The following is a 22,629-nucleotide window of genomic DNA, read 5'->3' as shown; positions in this document are numbered from 1 at the left end:
CTGGGTCCTGCAGGGTGGGGATAGGGGTGCCGCTGGGTCCCACGGGGCGGGGAGGTGGGTCTCCTGGAGCCCAGCACGGATGCGGACGGCAGGTGCTCTAGTGACATCAGCACCAGGCCTCTCCGCCACTGGGGCATCGTCATAGGACTCTTTGCATTTACAGAACTTGCTCATTTTTGAAAATCTGATAGACCTGAAGCGCTGCTACACGTTTCCCATAGAAGTGGAGGTAAGTGAGGCTGATCCTGGTGTTTGCAAGGTAAAAACACTTACCAAGGCTTGTAGGGAAAAACGTACAGGGTGCTGAACACTAAATGCCCTCTACTCAAGTCCGCTGTGAGCTGTAAACACAGGTGGTTGCTTATAGTTCGAGCTCAGGTATAATCTCAGGCAGCTGTAAAAGGTTGGCCCTGACTCATGTTTTCCCTTAACTTGTAAAGGACAGAAAATGCCAGTAAAAGGAGCTGTTAGCACACATCCCTCGAGTGGTCTTCTGAGTAAGCTCCTATGGTCAGTGAGTTGAGGTTCACCCCATGCAAGGTTGGGCCCTGGTGGAGGCTCAGCCAGTCCTGGGCGCTGGGAGTGGGAATAGGTAGGATGATGGGGAGGACGCTCAGTCTCTGCTGAGCTCAGCGGACGCTGGAGGTGCTGCAGCCTTTCACGGCCCAGGGCGGTGGACGGGCAGAGCAGGTGCAAGGGGAGACTGGCACTCTGTCCTGCACAACCGACCTCCACCCCATCCTAGTGTGGCTCGGTGGCTCACAAGCTCAGGTGAGTGGCTGCTCCCTGCCCTGTGCCCTTTTGGAATAAAGCTAGGACTGTTTTCTAGGCCTGTGTTCAAAGAACTAAGACATCACATAGTCACACTAGTCTTTGGGGCGCTCAGACACTGTGTGTTACCTGTGAGTGTCTGGGAGCTCTGTGGAGCTCTGTGGTCTGTCATAGCTGTGCAGTCGAGGGCCTGAGGCTCCTGACCAGGCCTGAGGCTGGAGGAGCACCACCCGCTGAGTCCCAGAGCTGGAGGAGCATGGGCTCTCGGGGTCTGTCTCTGTGGGTGTTTTAGTTAGTTTTGCTTAAAATGAGTAACAGTGGTTTTTGTCAGATTGCTGCAAAAATAGAAACTATGTGACCCTGAGTCTAAAAAGTTTTAAATTGTCTGTTTTTGCCTAATAGGTTCCTATGGAAAGAAAGAAAAAGTACATTGAAATTAGGAGAGAAGCCAGGGAGGCGGCAAATGAAGATGCAGGTAGGACATTTCCAAAATGATGAGGAAGATTCCAGTATATAGATAGTATTTTAAATACCCCAGCCTTGAATTAGATTTGGAAATTTTTTATTTTCAAGTGGTAAATAGAATTGTACTTTGAAAGAAATGCAGTTAGTTAAAGCAGCATGGAAGCATCTCAGCGTAGCCAGAGTTCAGATCTGGTTCACTTTCTTAACACATGCAAGATTGGTGCGCTGTTTGCTTTTGGATTCTGCTTGTGTGTTACTCAGACTCGTCTCCCTGGGTTTGCTACAATGTCCCAGAAGGGGGGTCTTGGCCTCGAGGTCAGCGTGGCCTGCAATGCTTTGTGTAATGCCACTCTCTGAAGAGAGTTCTGCTAGCCTCTGTATTTACTTACTTGCCTGCATCAAGTCTTACTTGTGACGCTCAGGCTTAGTTGCTCCGTGGCATGTGGAATCTTAGTTCCCTAACCAGGAATTGAACCCGTGTCCCCTGCCTTGGAACACAGACTCTTAACCACTGGACCCCCAGGGAAGTCCCTGGCCTCCCTATATGGAATCAACCCTCTGTCCTTCCATGTGTTCCTGGTTTTAATTTCTGGCTTAATTTTTCTTCATGGCTTTTTCTTCCCCACCAATTCAAAGATAAAATTTGGACCAGTTTTCTAAATTCCTTACATACGTTGGATTAGTTATTTATCAGTAATACCTCTAGCCATGTTTATGTTAGGCTTTATGGGCAGAATGTGCATCATCAAAATTTTAAATGCAAGAAGTTCTGTTAGCATCACGTCCAAAAACTGGATCTAGTGTGACTTAATGTCTTTGTTTTTGCTGACGAGTAACTGCTCAGGGATTCCAGAGCACCTGGATGGTGGGTGAGGAGTATGGATTTAATGAAAGTATCCTAAATGCAGGAGTCACTTGATCTTCGAGACACACGTGTCTTACTGACTTGAGTGACGGTGGCTCATCCTCTTTTTCCTTCAGGTGGCCCCCAATACATGTCTTCACTATCGTATCTGGCAGACAGCAGCCTGAGCGAGGAAATGAGTCAGTTCGATTTTTCAACTGGAGTCCAGAGCTATTCATATGGGTCCCAAGACCCTCAGTCCAGCGCTGGTCATTTCCGGAGACGGGTGATTAAAGAGTGTTGTTGGTGTTGGGAAAGGAAGGGCACCCCAGGATAGTGGGGCCCCAGCCCCTAGTCCAGGCACAGGGTCTTAACGCCGCCAGCCCAGGGCGGGGGCAGTGGGGGGATGGGTCACATTCCCGGGTCCTCCCGGGGTCACAGTTGATGTCAGAACCGTGTGTCTGTCATCAGCGTTCCTGGCCCAAGCAGAACCTCCTTGGAGGCTGGGCCTCCAGGGAAGGAGTGTCTGGTGGTGGGGGTAGGCTGTGACCTTTTCTTGTCCAGTATGTCTTCTTGGAGTTTCCTGTGCTGCTTTTTCCTGGAAGTGATCTGTGCTGGGACACGTCCAGATCAGTTGCTCCGCCCTGTGTGTATGACACCTCAGTTCAGCATCCCGTGTGTAAAATGATTATTCCTGCTCTTTTTTTCTTAAAAAGGATCAGGAATTTTTTAAATTCTATTTTTGATTAAAATTTTGAGTCAGATTAAGTTCACAGAAGTCCTCAGTACTTTTCAAAGTACTGACAGCACAATAGGAGAACACATACCCTGTGATTATCCTTCAGTTGCTCTACTTTCTACAGAAAGTGGCAGCTGAGAACCATGGAGACTGTTGCTCTCAAGACGTGGAGTGTTCTGGGGCCACCAGGACACGTCTGAAGAGATGTGTGTGTAGAGAGCAACGGGTCTTCAGTGATGCCCTGACTTCGGTGTGACCCCAGAAGAGAGCCAGGCAGACAGGGGCGGGGGGACACTTCCTGAGAACATGAGGAAGATGAGAGGTCCCAACTATGTGCACTGTGTGACGGAGCAGACAGTCGGGTGCTCAACCCCCGCCATGGCCCCTCTCTCCCCAGGAGCGTCAGGACCCTGAGGGCCCAGGCGACGTGCTGGACCTGGACGTGGACGAGCTCAGCCAGCATGAGTGCATGGCCCCCCTGGTGGCCCTGGTCCAGCACATGCAAAGACTTGAGGCCGCGCTGCCCACAGAGGAGGTGTCTCTGCTCTTTCTGGTCTCACTCACCATGGCTGACCGTGACTGACCATGTCCTGTTGAACGAACATTTGACATCAAAGACTAAACTGAATTCCATCTCTTACACTCGTGATGTCTTGTCACTCGTGTCCTGCTTTGTCATTGTGTCCTAATGCCACTTTCTCACTAAGTAATATTGAGTGTGTTATTTCAGGGTTCAGTGCCAAGAAATCTTCCTCCTTGGATGAAATTTCTTCATGACAAACTGGGAAATCCATCAGTGTCGTTAAATATCCGTCTTTTCTTAGCCAAGCTGGTTGTTAATACAGAAGAAGTAAGTTATTTATTTCTTTAAAAACTCTTTTCAATTATATGCATCTCCTTAGAGAAGGAAATGGCAGCCCACTCCAGTATTCCTGCCTGGGAAATCCCATGGACAGAGGAGCCTGGTGGGCTACAGTCCACGGGGCCTCAGAGTTATACATGACTTAGCGACTAAGCACAAAAGCACATGTGAATCTACTTTTAAAAAACCCACAATAAAGGAAGACGTTAAGGGTCACAGCATGGCTTTATTCTCTGAATAAATTTGCCAGACTGTATTATTTATTTAGCATCATTTTTCTTTCATTTTCTTGTAAAACGTGTAAATTAACTTCTGCTGAGTTAGGAGTGGCCTTTGTTATGAAGTATGCGTGTCAGCAGGTTTCTTACAGCTGCCAGCCTTCTTGGTTTAGAGTAACAGAGAACATGGTGAAGAGATTCCTGGTAAGTGGGTGAAGAGTAGCCGACGTGTTTGCATCATGGCTCTGTTTATCTGTTGATCATGCGTGGCCCCGTCAGGAGGGGCACTCGGACAGGTTTATGAGCAATCCTAGGCTGACCTGGGAGGGGCAGGGGGTTCACATGCAGCTCAGGAGGAGCAAGTGCCAAGAGCGGGCCTCCCAGGCAGCAACTGGCGAGGCCTTAAGCCCATCGAGTGGTGACGGGCCCTTCCTCAGAGTCATACTTGACTTCTAGCTCCTGTGGCTCAGACAGCAGAAATGATGCTTTTGGTTCTGGAGCTGGAAACCTGAGGCCGGGGTGTCAGCCGGTTGGCCCCAGTGATGCGTGACCAGCTGCCGTGCGCCTTGGCCATTTCTTGGCCTGTGGACGGTCTTCTCTCGGCACCTGTCTCACGTGTAAAAAGTTCCCTTTTAATCCTTTTATCAAATGAAGACCCTGTCACTGGTTAAGTCCCCCGCTAATGACTCTTAACCTAATAATCTTCCAAGACCCTATTTCTGAATCAGGTCACATTACAGGTCCTGCGAGCTGGACCTCGGTGTCCTCTTGGGGCTCACAGTTCAGCCACAGTACTTGGGGTCATGTGACATCCAGCTCATGTTCCTGTAGTGCTGGCCTGATGGCTGGAGGAGAGGAGCTGGCGTCTAGTTTTTAGTTTGGCACGGGGGCTGCTGAGCTGTGCGCACACGTGCGGCGTGAGGGGCCTGCAGTATTGCACACGTCCTGAGCTCAGGAACCTTTGGGGCCCATTGTCTTAATGGAACAAAAACATGGAACTTGTATTTACAATTCTTTTTAAAGTTTGAACTTTTATCCTTTTTTATAGTTTAATAATACAGTAAAGAAGTTTATATTTAAAATTTATAAACAAACCAGTAGACATACATGGAGAGTGTAAACATTATTTACCTCTGGGGTACTTGATCAAAAAGATTTGAGACCACACAGATTTAACTGTGAGCGTAGATTTGAAATCCCTGAGAAAACATTTGGAGAAAGAAGAGGGTGGCAGAGGGGAAGGAGGCCGAGAGTCTTGGGTTACACTCGGTCTGAGTTTCTAAAGTAAATTCAGTGGAATTTAGTGCGTGGAGATGCTCTGGATTTCAGAGACCTTGGGTGTGTGAAAAAAATTCGCCACCTGCATCTCGCTTTTATGTCCTCCTTTTCCAGTTCCCTTGCTTCTGTATCCAGTAAGAGTAGGGTCCTACGGCTGTATACTGTGCGGAGGGTGGGATTGGTGTAGAATGTTGTTACTACTCCAAGTATAGTTGGAGCAGACCTACGCAAAGAGCAGATCAGTTGGAATCCATCTCCTTTGAGCTGTGGTTTCAGGGCCCACAAGGAAGACTTCAGCTGAGAACCTTAATTGAATCGAGCACCACAGTCGTTGGCATTCCCGTCTGTTTTGAATTTAGGTAGAGTCGTAATACAGAAGGATGTTCCTGAACTCCCATCTTGGTTACGCAGCAGTTCTGATGTCTGACCTTTGAACTCTTGCCTAGGTCTTCCGGCCTCATGCAAGGCACTGGCTGGGCCCCTTGCTGCAGCTGGTGGTCTCTGAGAACAACGGCGGGGACGGGATCCACTACCTAGTGGTTGAGATCGTGGCCACAGTCCTTTCGTGGACAGGAATAGCCACCCCTGTGGTAAGAGCAGCTGCACCTCTGGTGCCCTCTCCCCGCGCGGCAGCCGGGACCCAGCCGCTGTGTGTCCTCAGCGTCTCCCGCCCAGATCCTGCACATCTGTGCTGTGCTGCTGCTGCAGAAGGCCTTGTTCTGCTCCTTCACTTCTGTCTGCTTTGCTTTGCTTTTGATAATTTCTCTGGCTTTGCTTTTATTTTTAAGATGTTGGATGTTTGTCCTGTTTTCTTACTGCTTTAGCTTGCTAGGAGCATGGACCCTAATAATTGGTTTATTAAACGTACATGTGAAATATCCAGCCAGGCTCCTCTATCCATAGAGGATAGAATACTAGGCAAGAATACTAGCGAAAATACGTTTCTTTCTCCAGGGGATCTTCCTGACCCAGGGATCAAACCCAGGTCTCTTAGCATTGCCGCCAGATTCTTTACCGTCTGATACACCAGGGAAGAATATTTTATTAGAAATATATGTAAAATAGATGTTGGCAGACCCTGAACATGAGGCCGAGGTCATGGTCTCCAGCATCCGTCTTGTGAGCCTCCCTGCTCCTGGTGGCCTGGTGTGACTTGGTGACCTCTGGTGTGATGATGACCCTCAGTGCCTGCGCTGTCCTGATGCAGGCTGTGGCATCCCCCAGCTCTCTGGTTCCACATGCTGGAGCTCTCTATTTGCTTACTGATATTGGCCTCAGTGGTGTGCAGAGTTCTCCTGGAAGGATGGCCTGGCACGTGCTTACTGAACAGAATATGCGCCCATGGAGCTGTCACACGTGTTTGTGTTGGAATGTGGCTATCCCATTTCACAGCAAGCCGAGTTTAACTGAGGAACCTCTGCAAGAGGTTGACTCCCGTGTCAGACATTCAGCTGGGCTAGGAGAGCTGCAACAGCCAGGTTGATCGTCACAGTGAACTCTCACCACTCGTTGCAATAGTCTGAGCAAGAGGCTGAAAGCAGAGGGAGGGTGTCCCCCGCCCCGTTCTGTGTACCTCATGGAGCAGCATCCTGGCAGTGGGTCAGGTGACCAGCACAGATCTGGGGTCACCTCGCCATTGAGGGAGTCCTAGTGGGAAGGCCTCAGCAGTTGCTGGGATCCTGGGGTTGGGAGAAGGTGGGGGCAAGGCTGGGTGCCCAGTCAGAGCAGGGAAGATGTCTTCAGGGACGCCATAGGGAGGTCTCAGCAGAGGCCCCGAGAGGCTGAAGAACACTGTACAGACCTGCAGGAGCGCAGCCACCCTCGTGTCAGGGCTGCCCTGGGGGTTCTGGGGGAGGCCCTCCAGGGGAGGCCTCTGTGTTACAGTCACGTGTCGTCTGAAACATCACGGGAGCCAGACTCCTCAGTACAATGCCAGCTTTGTTTTATAATCAGACTTCTGGGTTAAGAGATGCTTTCCCAGATGGAAATGCTACATATTTACATGAAATTTCTCTGCATTTTTCAGGGGGTCCCTAAAGATGAAGTGTTAGCGAACCGATTGCTCCATTTCCTAATGAAACATGTTTTTCATCAAAAAAGAGCTGTGTTTCGACATAACCTTGAAATCATAAAAACCCTCGTTGAGTGCTGGAAGGATTGTCTGTCCATCCCTTACAGGTATGGATTTACTGGGGTTTGCAGTATCCTTTAACTCGTCACACATTGTGCAGGGTTAATTACCATGAGACTTACTGACTTCAGGGCTTCCCTGGTGGCTCAGATGGTAAAGAATCTGCCTGCAATGTGTGAGACCTGGGTTCAATCCCTCGGGCAGGAAGATTCCCTAGAGAAGGGAATGGTTACCCACTCTAGTCTTCTTGCCTGGAGAATCCCATGGATAGAGGAGCCTGATGGGCTACAGTTCATGGGGTTGCAAAGAGTCAGGCATGACTGAGCAACTAACACACTAATGGACTTGAAGTGCTGGAAGGAAGGATGGTTCCTGGAGTGGAATCTACTGGTAGGGTGTGATGTCACTCATGATCCGCCCTCAGCAATCTGCCTGCAATGCGTGAGACCTGGGTTCAATCCCTGGGTCGGGAAGATCCCCTGGAGAAGGGAATGGCAACCCACTCCAGTACTCTTGCCTAGAAAATTCCATGGACGGAGGAACCTGGTAGGCTAGTCCATTGGGTCGCAAAGAGTCGGACATGACTGAGCAACTTCACTTTTCTTCCTTTTCTCACCATCAACTGAGGGAGAATTAGGGCAAATAACTAGATTGTGGGAGATGCAGAGCTCCCCATCTCCCAGAGGCAGAGTAACTGGGTGTGAACAAAGTAATGGGAAGGAAGGGGTTTCTTACCCTGACAATCAGCTATGGAAGATCTTACTTCTGTCTTCCTGCTTCTTACACGTGACAACTTACACTGTTTCTTCACACTCATATTTCAGGTTAATATTTGACAAGTTTTCCAGTAAAGATCCTAATTCTAAAGACAATTCTGTAGGAATTCAGTTGTTGGGCATTGTAATGGCCAACAGCTTGCCCCCCTACGACCCAAAGTGTGGCGTGGAAAGTGTCCGGTAAGTGTCATGTTTTTCGCTTTGTTTCTTTTTTGGGTACAGCATACCTGATTCTGATTGGAGACTGGAATATGGTTTAATTTTGATAAATTTAAGGACTAGGACCCATATTAGTATTTCCACCTGAATTAAGTACTTGGGTTTAGAAATCATTTGGGAGAAGAAATATGTTAGTGGAGTGAATGAGGAAAGTGAGTTTTTAAAAACCGTATGGTTTTTTCCATGCGATTTTGGCAGACAGGGTGTTAGCTATTTCTGTTATTTTCTAAGCTGCCATTTTCAGCATCCCCTTCTGAAAGCAGCCTGAGGTCTGGAGACCATTCACCACAGGGTGTGGCCACGAGGGGGCGCTGCAGCTCTGCCGCAGGCGCAGCCTCCTGGCTCCTCATCATCGGGTAGGGAAGGGTCCACGTGGCGGGGCCTTAGCAGGACAGCCCGAAACTTCACAGAGAGGGGCTGGATCCCTGCAGAGCCGGTCACTCGGTCAAGTTCACTGTCTCTCTGGAAGTGTTCACTGTCCAGTTTGTCCTCCTGGGTCAGCCTACGGGGCTCCAGGGGCTTTGGCCGCCTGGTGTCATGGATGGTCGTGCAGCTCAGCACAGCATCAGCAGGAAGTGACTAACTTTCGGACAAGTGGCTTTGCTGATCCCCGGTCCTGCTGTCATGAGGCCAGGGTGCACCGCCCCCCACCCCCACCCCACCCCTGTGTCACTGTGTGTCCGCCTCCTGTTACATAGACAGCTTTAGAGGGGTCAGAAGTCAGGCTACTGCTGATTTCATTGCTGCCAGTGTCTGTATGGGGAGCTGTGCGGGTGGGCAGGGCCTGCCCAGGTGTCATTTGTCTGGGTGGGCGGGGAGGACAGTTGTGATACACTTCTGTCCGACAGCGGCTTCCCTGGTGGCTCAGCTGGTAAAGAATCCGCCTGCAATGTGGGTGACCTGGGTTCGATCCCTGGGTTGGGAAGATCCCCTGAAGAAGGGAAAGGCTACCCACTCCGCTGTTCTGGCCTAGAGAATTCTATGGACTGTATAGTCCATGGGGTCGCATACGACTGAGTGACTTTCACTTTCTGTCAGACAGCAGGACGGTTGCCCTGTGCTTACTGGCTCTCTGTGTTTCTTACAGGTACTTTGAAGCTCTGGTCAGTAACATGTCCTTTGTCAGATACAAAGAGGTGTACGCAGCATCCGCAGAGGTCCTGGGGCTTGTTCTCCGGTATCTCAGCGGGAGAGAGAAGGTGAGTGTGTGCGCATGGCATGAATGCCTCTCCTTCACTGTTGACTCAGCCTCGGTACTGTGTCCTCTGTATCAGGAGCCAGAGTGGGCAGCTTTTTTAAAGAGATAATTTTTTTTTTAATGCCCAGAAACTTGGCAAGCATTAAGGTTGTTAACCTGCTTCTTATTGTAAAGTCAGGACGTAAGCATTGGAGCAGCTTTCATTCCTCTGACCTTGGCATCAGGGACCACTTTGGAGAAACTGCCCTGGTGGAGCCTTGCTGTGGTTTGGGGGAGGGTAAATGGGGGAGCTGCCCCCCTTCCAGTTTCTGGCATAGTGCAGCTGAAGAGCAGGGGTGGCCTCTGACTTGGGCACCTGGTCTGTGCCCTGCGCCTCCCGCACCTCTAAGCACACAGTCCCCTCCCCGACCCGTGTCTGGAAGTCACAGGTTATAACTCGGGGCTACTTGGCTGACCCCCATGAGTTAATGCAGGGGGCTCCCTGCTAGCGTCTTCAGAGCCTGTCACCCATGGTGACCGGACGCGGGGTGCAGACTGTCTAGAACGCCACACTGGACCAGTCCTTGGCCCTCTGTCATGCTCCGAGGGCACTCTCCCTCCCTTGCTGGGGTGTCACCCCGCTGGCCTCTCCTACAACTCAGAGTGTGGGCCCCTAGCTGGTCACCCATCCTCATGGCTTGAGAACTCCTCAGGCTCCTGATACCCAAATTTGTGTCTCCAGTCCCCTCCTCTTCTGCAACGAGACAGGTCGAGGAGAGGCTGGGGAAGCCAGGGGATCCTGAAGGCAGAACCGTCCCTCCATAGCATGTTGGAGCCTGGCCTATTTCACCAATTAGGCATTTATTTGGATTTAGAGGAAAAATTAAACTGAAAGGAAATAGGAACCCCCTCCCCGAGAAAATCAAACTTATAATTTGTTTTAGGGATTGCCAGCTATTTTTATAAAATAAAAACATGTTTCAAATTCAGGATAACATTGTGATGACATGATTCTAATGCCCCTAAATGGTGGGTTTCAATTCACATAATATGCTTAGTTATCACTACTGGTGGAGCACATAATAGCAGATCGAAAGGTTAATCTCTCATGACTTAAGTCTCAACTTAATACAAATGGTACACCCTTTGGTTTGACATAGCTCTTTTCTGAGTGTAGAATGGTTGATTTAGTGTAAGATGGGGGAGCAGCGTGGGACACAGAAGTGGGAGTCACTTGTGTTCTGACCACTGACCAGCACAGTTCCAGACCACGGGCTCCGGTCCCAAGCGCCCGTTGTGCTCCTCATTTCTCCCGTGGGGTCAGGGCCCCCTGTTCTGTGTGTGGGTGCTCCCTGGGGGTGCAGTTCTCGGGGAGCAGTCAGGAAAGGCCGGGCCTGGATGGCGGGCATAGGGAGACAGACAGGCTGCCTACAGATGGAGCTCCCTGAAATCCTGGTTTATGAGAGTCTTTGACCAGAGACATGCACACTGACATAATAAAATACGTCTTTTTTTTTTCCTTAAGATTTTTTTGATGTGGACCATTTTTAAAGCCTGTTGAATTTGTTACAATATTGCTTCTGTGGCTTTGGAGTTCTTAGCTCCCGGACCAGAGATTAAACCTGCACCCCCTGCATTGGAAGGCATCCCAACCCCTGGATTTCATGTGTCCTAAACAGCTTTCAGTCCCTGGTCTTTGTTCAGCTGCTCAGATGACTCGCTATCAGAGTCTTGGCGTCAGAAGGAAGTACAATCTTGATGGTTCTTTCACCTGATATGTGGCCGAGGCCTGGGGCACCTGCACCCACGGCTGCTGAGCCTCTGGTGGTGCCCAGTGGTCAGAGCCCCCAGGGCCTCCTTGAGATGGTGCTGTGGGTGGTCACCTCACTCTTCTCAGTTCCTCCGAGTTCCCACTTGTGTGTATTTGAAAGGAAACTTGGTCTTCCAGATGCTGGAGGAGTCTGTGTATGAACTGGTGGTGAAGCAACTGAGGCAGCATCAGAACACGATGGAGGACAAGTTCATCGTGTGCCTGAGCAGGGCCACGAAGAACTTCGCTCCTCTGGCCGACAGGTGGGGGGTCGTGTCCGCCTACCTGCTGGGGAGGGTCGTGAGCCGGGGTGGGTGGTTGTGTCCATCTGCCTGCAGAGAGGGGTCGTGGGGCGTTGTCACCACCTGCCTGCCGGGGACGGTCCTGGTGGGAGTCAGTGCCCCTCCGCTCACCGGCCCTGCCCGCCAGGTTCATGAACAGCGTGCTCTTCCTGCTGCCGAGGTTCCACGGCGTGATGAAGACGCTGTGTCTGGAGGTGGTGCTGTGTCGTGCGGAGGAGACCCCTGACCTGTACCTGCAGCTGAAGAGCAAGGATTTCGTTCAGGTCATGAGACACAGGTGAGTGGCCGCCACCTGTGCCCTTGGATGCAGCTGTTTGTTCAGCTGTCCCCTAAACTCAAGGGGACTTGTGAGCTATTGTGACAGGAGTGTTTGTTCACTTTGACACCAGACACTTGAGAGACTCCGTCTAGGGCTGTCCAGAGCTGTTTTCAGGTTCCAAATGTGTGGTTTTGAGTTCTGTACCTGTTTTGTCAGCTAAGAGGCTTCCATTATTTGTTAAATTTATTTGCAAAATGGTAACATGCTGTTAAGGTAAATGTTAACAGAGTGCTGCTGATGGCATCCCATGTTTTCCTCTCGCCTGTGTGCACACTTTTACATGGTGATAAACTGTCTTTGTGTTGATTTCCTCCAGTCAGCCTGGCTGAGTGTCTACTGTATATGGAGCATTCAGCTGGTGCTTATTTAAGGAGGAGGTGGGGGTGCCCCACATTGGACCCCAACTGCACTTAACCCCTGGTGCCTGACCAGCCCTGGAAACCATTTTTTAAAGTCATGAAATCCTTTCTAGGTAGCTTATTTTGTTTGACTTTGTCAGGTTTTTAAAAAATGAACTTTTTATTTTGGAGTAATTTAATTTTTACAGAAAAGTTAGAGGTACACAGAATTCCCACACACCTTTCGCCTAGCTTCCCCATCTCACATCATCACAGTGTTTGTCTAAACCAAGAAGGTAACATTAGTGCACTTCTGTCTATTTGAAGTTACCAGTTTCCTCATCCTCTTCCTAGGATCCAAGTGGGACACTACATTGTTAATTTCCTTTTCATAATCTAGCCCACGATCATTATTTTCAAGAGTTTAATTTTTATGTAAATGTAGTGTTAGCTATAATAATAAAATTTGAAATACAGAACAGCACAGAGGAGAAAATGTTACCTGTCATATCTAAAGGTATAGTAATAACAGTTAAGTCTGTGTTTTTGGAAATTCCTCTTTTTATAGAGATGACGAGAGACAGAAAGTGTGTTTGGACATAATTTCCAAGATGATGGCACGGCTGAGACCTGCAGAGCTCCGGGAGCTCCTGAGCGCCGTGGTGGAGTTCCTGTCTCACCCAGCAGTGCTGTGCCGCGAGCGGATGTACGCCATCCTCATGTGGGTCCATGACAACTACAGGTGAGCTCCTCCCTGACACACCTGTCCCGTCTCTTAGGGAGCATCTGGGTGCCTCCAGCAGTCTGGAACGACTATAATAAATGATAAGATATTTAAATTGTGTGGTTAATAACTGAAACAAGTTTGGTATGTTGAAATATATCTTCATCCTCATTCATTTTGTGAACCTGTGGGAAATATTCAGAGTGTGGTATTATTGGTTGAGCTAAGAGTGTACTTTGTTTTCCTTGTTTTCCCTTACAGTCTGACAAGGTTAAGGAAAGAACTCCTGGGATGTTTCCTCCTTGGGGACTGTGGTCCTGCTCCCCAGCTGGCCACCATGGCCTGGGACAGGGTGCAGGCCATAAGGAGTGGGTGGAAGTTGGGGAAGAGGCGGGTTTCGTTAGTTTTATCCAATCCATTGTTGGATTGACGCAGAGCAGCAGAAGGAGCAGTAATAGTTTTATTGTCTTGTGACTTCTCTCAGAGACCCAGAGAGTCAGGCAGATGAAGACTCGCGTGAAGTATTCAAGCTGGCCAAAGATGTGTTGATCCAAGGGCTGACCGACGAGAACCCAGGGCTTCAGTAAGTGCCCGTCCCGGAGCAGCTGGGTGGGCGGGTAGGCACATTCAGGACTCTTTCTGGGCCAGTGTGGGGTCTCTCTGAGGTGTCAAAGGGCCTTTGCTGTATTAGCCTTTCCTCTGCCTCTTGCTGGCATAAGAAAATGTGTTTTAAATCACATTAGAACCCAAAAGTCCTGGCACGTTACTTTAATATACAAGTCTTGAAAAATTGGTGTGAATGACGCTCTCTTGACTGTGCTGTGAGTTACAGCATCTCAGGATGAGAAACCTGTAATGAAAAGTGGTTTGTCACTCCACATTTAACTCCAAGTGAGCTCCCACTCTGCACATCAGTGTCAGAGGGCGTGCTGGAGGCCTTGGAAACCGGAGGATGCTGCAGTGTCATCACAGAGGCCCACGAGCTCACCATGAGCTCGTTATGTTACAGCAGACATGGCAGAAACCCTGACGATTCTGTGTGTCAGCTGACTTTCAGTGTACTGCAATTTTTAATTCAGTGAGCTTTTAAAAATTGTATTTGGATTTCTCAAACCTTCATAAATTATAAAGCCTGATCTGATTTTTAACTTGTTTAATAGTTTGACTATTTTATGTTCACATTATGTTTTGAATATTTTGTGGCACTAATGTTTAGAGTGAATTGTCTTAGCAAGGCAATGAAAGACTATATATATAATTTCTCTTGGTGTTTTCTCAGTTTCAGAGTATGTAATGTAAAATTCCCATCTTTGCAAACTTCTGGGTAATAGAAATGAGAATAGAATGACCCAGCTTCTCACCTCCTGTTAAAGTATGCCAACATTCTGGAATATTTCCCCTTCAGCACGTACCTCATCTTTAGGCAGCTTACTTGTGGATGGAGGTCTGCATGTGGATGGAGTCCCAGGGCTGATCGCTGGTGGAAGAAGAGGATCTTCCCCATGGGGCACACGTAGAGGCCTCCTTCTCTTCCTTCTTCTCTGCCTTCCAGATTAACTATTCGGAACTTCTGGAGCCATGAAACTAGGTTGCCTTCAAATACCTTGGACCGATTGCTGGCCCTAAATTCCTTATATTCTCCTAAGATAGAAGTGCACTTCTTGAGTTTAGCGACAGATTTCCTGCTTGAAATGACCAGCCTGAGCCCCGACTTCCGGACTCCCCTGTTTGAGCACCCTCTGTCAGAGTGTGAGTTTCAGGTGAGCTCTGGCCCCGTGAGCTGACTTGCCCGCCTGTTGGCCAGCAGATTTTGTCCGCTGGTGTTAAATCCCTGCTTTTTTCTTTAATTAAGGTGTAATTAGGATTGTATCTGTTTTCAGTGCACAAAGTAGTGATTCTATATTTGTATATATTACAGAATTATGACCACAATAAATCTAGTTAACATCCATCACTGCCCATAGTTAGAGGTTTTAATCTTGTGATGAGAACTTTCAAGATATACTCTCTTAGAAACTTCACGTATACAAATGGTGTTACTGACTGTAGTTACCATGTGTACATCGCCCCCCAGATCTTACTTGCTTTACAACTGTAAGTTTGTGCCCTTTGACCCCCTTCACCCATCTCTACCACCCCTCACCCCTCGCCTCTGGTACCCACCAATCTGTTCTCTGTTTCTGTGAGCTTTTTTGGTTTTGTTTTGTTATGTTTTTTGTTTTAGATTTTACGTATGAATAAGATCATGCAGTACTTGTGTTTCTCTCTGACTTATATCACGTAGCATAATACCTTCAGGGTCCATCCATGTTGTTGCAGGTGGCAGGATTTCATTCTTTTTCAAAGCTGAGTAGTAGTTCATCACTCTGTGTGTGTGTGTGTGTGTGCGCGCGCGCGCGTGTGCACACTCACCACACGTCTTCTTTCTCCTTTCATTTGCTGATGGAGGCCTAGGTTGTCTCCCTATCCTGGCTGTTGTAAACAGTGCTGTTGTGAACACTGGGGTGCTTGTGTCTTTTCCCATTAGTGTTTTTGTCCTCTTCTGATAAATACCCAGCTGTGGTTGCTGGATCCTCCGGTGGTTCTATTTATAATTTCCTGAGGAACCTGCACTCTGCTGTCCACAGTGGCCGCAGCAGGTTTCACGCCCACCCACAGTGCACAGGTGCCCTTCCCCTCCTCAGCTGCAGGTGACGCCTCACTGCGGCGTGATTGGCATTTCCCTGATGACTTGTGTGCTGGCTTCCTGATTTTACTTGGAATCCACACACATTCTTCCCGAGACGCCCACCTGCACCTCACCCCGCTTGCCCCCCGCCCTGCACACAGCTCACCCTCGTCCTCTCAACCTCCATGGAGGCGTTTCCCTCCACCGCTCGTGCAACACACCCTGGAGGTGCTCATTTGCCCCTCGGCCTGGCAGCACTGCTGATGGCCGCATGATGGCTCAGGGCGCCTGGAGCAGAGCGCCCCCACCCCATCCCCCCGTGTCCCCAGCATCTCCTAATCTGGACACTTGGCCGGGGGAGTCGGGGGAGGGGGTCAGAGGAGCCCAGTCATTCCCTGAGCGTGGCAGTGAGCCTCTGAATGCAGGATGTTAGGAGGAGAAAAGCACTTTTTCTCTCCAGTACTGATTGGTTTTATTTGTTGACAGATAATTGTTCTGTTAAAAATTTTAAATTTGAGAAAGTTGTTCTTCAGCTATTTCTTGCAGAGCTACATGGAGTATAGTAATGTTTGTGGAAAGGACTGTAAAGTTTTAAATAAAGCATTTGCATGTTCTGAGAAGGGCCGTGACCTCACCTGACCCTCCCTCCTGGCAGGAGTATACCATTGACCCCGACTGGCGCTTCCGGAGTACGGTCCTCACACCAATGTTTGTTGAGACTCAGGCCTCCCAGAGCACGCTCCAGGCCCGGACCCAGGACGGGTCCGTCTCGGCTCGCAGGGCGATGGCTGGGCAGGTCCGGGCCACCCAGCAGCAGCTCGACTTCACGCCCACACAGAGTGCAGGTACTGCCTCCGCTGTACGCGTGTCCTGCGTGCACGCCGGGGGGCCGTGATGGCCTCAGCAGCAGGAGGGAGGAGGGGCTGAGTCCCTGGGTTGTAGGTTCGGGGGTGGAGTGGCCACGAGGGGCCCTGGGGACAGAGGTGGGGACTGTTGTACAACCAGCGAACATGCTGGGCTCTTCAGAGTGCGTGACGTTGTCCATTGGACTTTCCGTGTTTTTACCACAATTAAAAAAAAGGGAGGAAAGCATAATTTCTGACTGGAGAAAACAAGAAATGTTTCAGTACATATAAGTTTTGGTTTGATTTTTGTCCAGAAAAATCTGTCCAGTGCATCCCATTTAAAACCGCTTGTCTCAGAAGCAAAGCAGAGCTGACCCAGATTCACTTACTGTGTTTGTAGTTCATTAAGCTGCTCTTCCTCAAATGGTTCAGCCATTTCCTTTGACCAGCAGACTATCAGTTGTAGAGTAAAATCCCCAAGTCATTTTTATGGAAATACTTCAGTGTTTTTTCCTTTGTGTAATTTTTTCACACTGTTCTGGAAATAGGACTAACTTGTCCAATTACTGTGGGGCTTTTAGACACTGACGTTAGCGATCACAGACCTTGGTGCCGCGTAGACGCAGTGTCATCCTGACGAGCATGTGGTGGTCTCCCTCGTGCCCACAAGGACAGGCGGTCCGGCCGCTGGGCCTTCCTGGGGATGTAGTGGCCCACCCTGGTGACTGCGGGCAGCCCTGCTCTCGAGTGGCAGGTCCTGGCCAAGGCGCCGGCCGAGAGGCACTGCTGTGACCCGCGCGTCGTGTGTGTTTGCAGGGGGAAGAGTGCTCTCCCACTGGCTGACGGCGGGCAGCACAGACCCTCTGGGCGATAGCCTGGCCCCCACCGCCGAGGCCTCATCTGCGTCCCTACTGTTTGCCCACAAGAGGCCCGAGAGGCCCCGGGGGACACCCCTGAAGTCCGTGGGGCCTGAATTTGGGAAGAAGCGGCTGGGCCTCCTTGAGGATGAGGTGGACGACGGAGCACAAGGTAAAAGATCACTGAGCTGTGTTGAAATGCCTGCCTCCGCAAACTCATGACTGTTCCTGAGTCCGGGTGGCCTGCATGGAGCCCAGCACCGTGTGGGAGCCTGGTTTGGGGTCCAGAAAGCGGTTGCCTGAACTGGGCTCGGGCCCTCACTCAGGGCCCCCAGGTGTCTAGGGGCCATGGTACGCGCAGGATGGGGAAGCTGAGTCAGAGAGAGTTCAGGTCCGGGGACTGGGGAGGGTCAGGCAGGCCTGAGGGCTGGAGTGAGGATGCAGACATTCAGCTCACCGGGGCTGGGGGGTGCGCTCTGGGAGGAGCCCCGGCCAGATGCCCCCCAGACTCGCGAGAAGCCCCGACAGCCCAATCCCCCGGGGCCGCTTCCCCGGCCAGCCTCATCCGCTCAGCCAGGCCCTCAGTGTTGCTTCCACAGCTCCAGTTGGCGTTACTGTGGCCCCCTTTCCTTGGGGTCTTGGTCACTTTCTCTCTTGCCCGCCCCCTCCCCCCACACTGTCACCAACGTCCTGAACAGGTCTTGCTGCGGCTTGGGTCACGTGGGGCTTCTCTCCTTTCTTGTGCAGTCACTGTTCATGGGTGTTAATGACCTCAGTTTCTTTTTTTGTTGAAGTAGAGTTGTGTTGATTTCTCCTGTATGGCATAGTGATTCACCTGCATGTATGTGATATATATATGTTCTTTCTCATTAGGAAATGGGTTCCCCTTTCTCCCATGGGTGGTTTTGCCGATAATTTCCAAACGTCAGTTTTCTCTTGTAGGAATTCCATCTTGACTGTCAGACCTGAGGGATTTTCCCTTCTTACCACCTCTGCTCGGCTCTGGGCCCAGCATTACCTTCTGACTGTGCTTGTGCATGATGACGTCCAGTCTCTAGTTCCCATGAGCTTCTGTGCTCTCGGAAAGTCCCTTCTGTGCCCTGTTATAGGACCTACTCTGCTCCTGTGATAAAGGGTCATTTAAAAAATTTTTTCCTAGATGGTCTGCTTTCAACATTTTCTCCCCCCCGTTGCTTTGGTTCCTATTTTTCTTATTTGAAGCTTTGCTCAAACGTCTGCTGACTTTTGGCTTTTGCTGTGTCCAGGTAGGCGATAACCAGGGTTGGGAGGGGTAGCTGCACTCTGGGTGTGCTGACTGGCCTCACCAGACGTGGAGACCCCCGTTTTGTGCTGGGTGGTCCCCCTCCAAGGTCAGGTCTCCCCGCTCCCGCCTGCATGTACAGGCCTGGTGCTGGGGCAGCCCTGGGTTCCTCAGTGGTCCCGGCTGCGGGGGCTCTGCTCCATCTGTGTGACCCCATACCCCCAGCCTCAGTCTCGCATTCCTGAGCCCCCTCTTTCCCCGAGACGTCTGAGCCCTGTCTGCTTCCTCTGTGAAGCCTCAGTTCTCCAGCTTCCAAAACTGTGCTTCACAGGCTTAGGTTGTTCTGGAAATAGAGCTGCGGGGAGTAGGAGATGGAGACGAGCAGATACCTCACTTCATGTCAGCAATTCTGGGGAGGAGGGGACGGACGTCAGCCGCCCATAACCAACCTGCTGTCTGTTCTTCAGGTCCAGATAATCGTGTAGAAATACTGAGATTACGCAGACGATTTCTAAAGGACCAAGAAAAGCTGAGTTTGATTTATGCCAGGAAAGGTGTTGTTGAGCAAAAGCGAGAAAAGGTCTGTACCCATTTCTGGAATTTGGTCAGAAATAGCTGTTTTTGTCACAGGATGTGTGCCCAAGAGATGTCTTCCTGGCTGGCCTAGGCCGGATTGCAGAGATCGCCCATGTGACCCCACCTCCGGGTGTCCGCTAAGCCCCACTGCTCTGCAGTGGGGTGGGGGGCGCTGTCCTCTCTGGACAGATGGGCCTTCTGCACAAGGTGGAGACCAGACCCCCTCGCCCCCGGTGCCCTGGGGTCTGTTTCCCAGGTGCAGTCCCCGCAGCCTCGAGGCCACAGCCCTAACGCCATGGCTCAGGACAAACAAACTGGGGGGCTGTGCTCCTGGAGGCTGGTGGGGGGCGGGATGAGGAGTGTGGCCAGTCCTGAGCTGCCCACTGCATACACACATGTGGCATGAATGGATGGTTGAACGTTTCTCCCAATGTGGAAGTAACAGCAGAAGTTGTTCAGCCCTAGAGTCAGTGTGAGATACAGATCAGTGATGTTGACAGGCTGTTCTAGCACTGGACTGTGGGTGAGACCCTATTATAACCCACAGAGATGATGACAGGCTGTTCTAGGACTGGCCTGTGAGTGAGAACCCTGTCTCCATTGTGACTTAGTTTAAATCCTCAGCCGCTTCACTTCCAAGTCCGAGTGTGAAACAGTCAGAAGATTGCACTGTTTCTATGGAAAAACTGGACTTTCCTGTATGTCTGTAACCACAGCACTGCAGGCCGAGGGCCGGTCCCAACCAGCCTCGAGGCCTTTGCTCCAGCCTCCTCATTAAGCCTGAGTCCTGCCTGGGCTTCTTGAGGGGACAGGGCAGGAGTGGGATAGAGGCACTGGGCTGATCCCCGAGGGTCTCAGGAATGGAGGGGTTGTGGCCTGGGGCCGGGGGCAGCCTTGCTGGGTGTTGTCACCGCTCTCAGCAGAGGCGTTTGAGGGTCCCCTCTGCTCTTGGAGCTGCAGAGCAGTGTGCGGCAGACGGAGAAGCTGGGCAGCCTCAGGGGTTAGCCGGGACGTATGCATGTGAGGGAGTGCTCTGCGGGGGAACCAGGCCCAAAAGGGGAACAGGACCTTGCCAGGGGAACAGGTCACTGCGCGGGGAATGGGACCTGAAGAGGGAACAGGGCCCTGCAGGAGGAATGGGGCCTGAAGGAGGAAATGCCAAAGAAGGGACCAGGCCCCACGGGGGAATGGGGCCTTGTCAGGGGAACGGGTACCCGCCAGGGGAACGGGGCCCAAAGGGGGAAGGGCTGCAGAGAGCAGGGCCAGCAGGGGCCAATGGGCCCTGTAGCCAAGGTTTGTCTTCAGAGTGAAAAAGAAATACAATCCTCTCATTTGTGGGTTGAAAAAGTTTTAAATTAAGTTCTCTGATTTCAGAGAAACTCAGATTTCTTTGTAATAGATCTTTAAATAATCTTCCCATTGCATAGCTGACACTGGTTTTGGGCTTATCGTCTGCCACATTGATCAAGTGTAGTGACTCAAGTGTCTTGGGTAGAATTGACCTTGATTCGCTTTTGTTAGTGGTGGGCGAGGATGGTTTCATCACCCAAGCTCTACTGGTTAGAGAGAGTTTGTAACCTTCCTGTATTGCTGATGATTGTAGGAGATCAAGAGTGAGTTGAAAATGAAGCACGAGGCCCAGGTCATCTTGTACAGAAGTTACCGCCGTGGAGACCTTCCTGACATCCAGATTCCACACAGCAGCCTGATCACCCCGCTGCAGGCTGTGGCCCAGGTCAGTGCGGGGCCGTCACATGCTCTGGGGCTGTTGCCTCGTGCAGGAAGCAGGGGTGACCTGTCCCCAACATGGGCCTCAGTGCTGAGCCTCGTCCCAAGTCCTGGCTCCCGGGGACCCTGCCGTGGGGTCCCATCTAGCACTTTGCCTTGGGTCCAGTGTCTCTGTGTGCCAGTCACACCACACTCTTTTTCTCACCAGTGATGTTGGTGGGAATGAAACAGTATGTAAGTAGCTGCACTGCTTAAATCATTGATTACACAAAACCCTCTTGTGGGAGTGATCAGGGAGGTCAGTGGCATCAGCATCCTCCTCCGAAATTCCCAGGAGCCGAGGACTGAAATGCTCCTCTGTGTCGTTAGGGTCACCACCCGCTTCGAGAGTGAGTGAGGTTCTATAGCTGAGTGCACTGAGATAAATGGGATATTTATCTCTTGAAAGTCTGGTTAAGATTCCTTTGACTTTAATGAAGTAATTTAAAAAATCTTTTAAATTTATACTGTCATATAGTATATAATTACATACTGAAACTTGAATGCCTCATATTTTTACTATACTTAAGTTTACAGTATTAATATTGATCATAAGTGATAAGTGAAAGTTGCTCAGTCATGTCTGACTACTTGTGACCCCATGGACTATACATAGTCCATGGAATTCTCCAGGCCAGAACACTGGAGTGGGTAGCCATTTCCTTCTCTGGGGGATCTTCCCAACCCAGAGATTGAACCCAGGTCTCCCGCATTGCAGGTGATTTCTTTACCAGCTGAACCATTGGGAAAGCCCAATATTGATCATAATAATAGGTTATGTCTGTGTTTACATTACTGCTTTATAAGCTTTTTATTTATCTAGCTATTTACAAAGTGACAGGAATTTGCAAAATAGCATACAGCCCCATGTCCCTTCCCAGCTTTCCTCGGTGGGCACAGCCCTCCAGTGACGTTGCCCAGCATGGTGATGGCGGCAGCACTTGATGTTTCAGGCCAGGCTCTGATGCGTGGGTGAGTCACACGTCTGTCCTGCTCGGGAATGTCTTACAGAGAGACCCACTCGTTGCGAGGCAGCTCTTCAGCAGCCTGTGCTCGGGGATCCTGAGGGAGTCAGGCGAGCGCAGGACCGCGGCTGAGGGGCGGGGCGCCGCCCAGAAGCTCCTGCAGGACTTCACGCGTTTTCTGGACACCAGCTTCTCCTTCTTCCCGCCCTTCGTGTCCTGCATCCAGGTGAGGCTGCCGGCACGCCCGTGTCTCAGTGGCTCTGCTGATTTCCCAGTTGCAATATCGGTTTAACACAGCAGCTGGACTCTGGTGGGGCCACCTCCTCCCAGGGGCTCGGTGCAGCTTATTTATTCTTTTTGGCTGTGCTGGGTCTTCCTTGCTGTGTGGGCTCTTCTCTAGTTGTTTTGGCGGGGGGTGCGGGGGGCACAGGGGGCTCCTTTTTGTTGTGGCGCAGGGGCTTCCCATTGCCATGGCTTCTCTTGTGTAGCTCAGGCTCTAGGACACATGGGCTTCAGTAGTCGTGGGTCCCGGGCTCTAGAGCACAGGCTTGGTAGTTTGGCACAGAGGCCTAGTTTCTCCACGGGATGTGGGATCTTTCCAGACCAGGGATTGAACCGGTGTCTCCTGCCTTAATAGGCAGATTCTTTACCACTAAGCCACCAGGGAAGCGCCAATTTATTTGTATTTTTTTTAATTTATATATGACAGAATAGCCT

At 50.6% G+C, this 22,629-nt stretch overlaps 1 protein-coding gene across 3 annotated transcripts in view; it reads left to right on the top strand.

Annotated features, from left to right (window-relative positions):
- The window catches only part of PRKDC (protein kinase, DNA-activated, catalytic subunit), a 125,817-nt gene that overhangs the window by 68,583 nt on the left and 34,605 nt on the right, over positions 1 to 22,629 (top strand). For all 3 annotated transcript variants that reach the window (XM_043879165.1, XM_043879164.1, XM_043879166.1), the window contains exons 44-62: positions 164 to 229; positions 1,174 to 1,246; positions 2,218 to 2,366; positions 3,217 to 3,354; positions 3,550 to 3,669; positions 5,624 to 5,767; positions 7,204 to 7,355; positions 8,133 to 8,264; positions 9,391 to 9,502; positions 11,429 to 11,553; positions 11,720 to 11,869; positions 12,818 to 12,991; positions 13,458 to 13,556; positions 14,526 to 14,733; positions 16,297 to 16,486; positions 17,303 to 17,515; positions 19,072 to 19,184; positions 20,784 to 20,915; positions 21,959 to 22,138. In XM_043879165.1, the coding sequence (XP_043735100.1) occupies positions 164 to 229; positions 1,174 to 1,246; positions 2,218 to 2,366; positions 3,217 to 3,354; positions 3,550 to 3,669; positions 5,624 to 5,767; positions 7,204 to 7,355; positions 8,133 to 8,264; positions 9,391 to 9,502; positions 11,429 to 11,553; positions 11,720 to 11,869; positions 12,818 to 12,991; positions 13,458 to 13,556; positions 14,526 to 14,733; positions 16,297 to 16,486; positions 17,303 to 17,515; positions 19,072 to 19,184; positions 20,784 to 20,915; positions 21,959 to 22,138 (2,670 nt within the window). The remainder of the gene's footprint in view (positions 1 to 163; positions 230 to 1,173; positions 1,247 to 2,217; positions 2,367 to 3,216; positions 3,355 to 3,549; positions 3,670 to 5,623; positions 5,768 to 7,203; positions 7,356 to 8,132; positions 8,265 to 9,390; positions 9,503 to 11,428; positions 11,554 to 11,719; positions 11,870 to 12,817; positions 12,992 to 13,457; positions 13,557 to 14,525; positions 14,734 to 16,296; positions 16,487 to 17,302; positions 17,516 to 19,071; positions 19,185 to 20,783; positions 20,916 to 21,958; positions 22,139 to 22,629) is intronic.

This window comes from Cervus elaphus, chromosome 21 (assembly GCF_910594005.1).
Source record: "Cervus elaphus chromosome 21, mCerEla1.1, whole genome shotgun sequence".
NCBI lineage: Eukaryota > Metazoa > Chordata > Mammalia > Artiodactyla > Cervidae > Cervus > Cervus elaphus.
This window is presented reverse-complemented; position numbering and strand designations above follow the sequence as displayed.